At 53.4% G+C, this 2,045-nt stretch overlaps 1 protein-coding gene across 1 annotated transcript; it reads right to left on the bottom strand.

Moving 5' to 3' along the window:
• Positions 1-1,221: 1,221 nt before the first annotated feature.
• On the bottom strand, positions 1,222-2,040 carry LOC114073105 (gastrula zinc finger protein XlCGF49.1-like; the record flags this gene model as incomplete). Its single annotated transcript, XM_027910895.1, has 2 exons — positions 1,222-1,300; positions 1,469-2,040. Coding segments are annotated over 2 exons (651 nt in total), but the record flags the coding sequence as incomplete, so codon positions are not given.
• Between the last annotated feature and the right edge of the window lie 5 nt (positions 2,041-2,045).

Genomic DNA, 2,045 nt, shown 5'->3' on the forward strand with positions numbered 1-2,045 from the left:
AGCTGAGACCACCGTGCCACATGTGGCAGTTCTACCTTATCCTTCTACCCTGACCATATTTCTGAGGGCCCAAAGCTTGGGCTGAGCTGAGACCCTGCAGGGCCTGGGACAGGGGCGTGAGCGGTGAAACCACACCTGGTGCATTGCAGAGAACTAAAGCTGTCAGAGCCCCTGCAGCTACAGAGACAACATCCAAAAGGTGCAGGAACAGAGAATAAAAAGGCAGAATCTGCTTCTCCTCTGCCACACACAGCAGCTCAGTGGGAAAACATAGTTTTCAGTGGTATATTTTCTCTGCATCTAGAAATAATCTTTGCAGCTTCCAACCTTTTCTTATTTTTTCCATTCTCTTTCCATCTCTTAGCAATTAATAAATCAGGTTTTGGTATCAACAGATACCTTGTGTGAATTTCAGTTTTGCTCAAGAGAATTTTAAATCTGAATTTCTTTCTGCAATATTTAAGCAGATTGCACCAGGGGACCATGGAAAAGTGGGAGGAACAGGGAGAAGGGTGGAAAAGGGTGGGTGGTCTGGAAGATCTGTCGGTACCATAGGGGTCTTTGGGAAATGGAGGATTTATAAAAGGGAGGTGGCCCCCTGAGCTCCAAACTTACTTTGGGGTGTTGGGGCTGCTGGATCCAATCTCAGCCTTGGGTTATGTCAACATTTTCAGTTTAGAGGATTTACAAAGGTGGGACTGAACCACTTTTGTCCCCCAGGTTTTAAGGATCGCAAATCAGATCTACTGATAGAAATGAATTATTTAGGGTTACAAATGATCAGACTAAAGATCTTCATCAGAAATATTTACTGCACAATAGAAACATGAAAACTACCAGCAGTACAGGATAAGATAGGACAGTGCTCTACACTAAAGCAATTGTTGAAGCAATTCTACTCAAGCTGGCACCAAAGCAAGAATTATGAATTAGAGAGGGATGGAACTCCCCCAGACCAATGCTCGGGGGGAGATCTCTGCTCTCAACCTCCAGCACTGACCTTGGGGGGTCCCAGCCAAGGCAGGAATCTCCACACATCCCCCAAGAAGGGTTCTGTTGGCATAACCTGCCACTGGCAAAGGGGACTGGCCCTTTCTGGTAGAAAGGGATGGACTGACAGTCACTGGACTCCAGGGGTTGCCTCACCATCAGAGGGGGTCATTCAGGGTGGGAGCAGCGGTCAAAGCTCTTCCTGCAGTCGGGGCACTCCTAGGGCTTCTTCTACTGGTGGGTCCGTTGGTGTCTGGTCAAGTGGGAGCTCCGGCTGAAGCTCTTCCCACACTCCCCACACTTGTAGGGCCTCTCCCCGGTGTGGATGCGCCGGTGCCTGATGAGGTGGGAGTTCCGGTTGAAGCCCTTCCCGCAGTCGGTGCAGCGGAAGGGCCTCTCCTCTGTGTGTGCCCGCTCATGCCTGAGGAGAGTTGAGCTGAACTGAAACCTCTTCTCACATTGCAAGCACTTGTAGGGCCGTTCCCCACTGTGGATGAGCTGGTGGGTACGGAGGTAGGAGCTGTCCCTGAAGCTCATCCCACATTCCCCACACTTGAAGGGTTGTTCCCCAGTGTGGATGCGCTGGTGGATGTGGAGGTGGGAGCTCTGCCTGAAGCTCTTCCCACATTCCACACACGTGTAGGGCCTCTCCCCAGTGTGAATGCGCCGGTGTTGGATCAGGGTGGAGCTGTCACTGAAGCTCTTCCCACATTCCCTACACGTGTAGGGCCGTGCCCCAGTGTGGATGAGCTGGTGGCTGAGGAGGTGGGAGCTCTTCCTGAAGCTCTTCCCACATTCCCAGCACCTGAAGGGCTTCTCCCTGCTGGGAGGCTGCTCAGGGACCACCAGCTCGGAGCTCCGGCTCCAGCTCCGGCCACCTTCCCGGCACAGGACGGCTCTTTCCTCCTCACAGCTCCCTGGGCTGGCTTTGCAGCCCCTCCTCCGGGGGCATCTCCGGGCCTTTTCCTCCCCGCTGCCTTCCTGCGCCGGGGAGCCCTTCAAAACGGCCTCTCCCACCAGGCTCTGCCGGGGGGATTTGTCCTCCGTGCTCTCCG

This window comes from Empidonax traillii, unplaced genomic scaffold, assembly GCF_003031625.1.
Source record: "Empidonax traillii isolate 1590-97213 ecotype Southwest subspecies unplaced genomic scaffold, ASM303162v1 scaffold5339:size8563, whole genome shotgun sequence".
NCBI classification, from domain to species: Eukaryota; Metazoa; Chordata; class Aves; order Passeriformes; family Tyrannidae; genus Empidonax; species Empidonax traillii.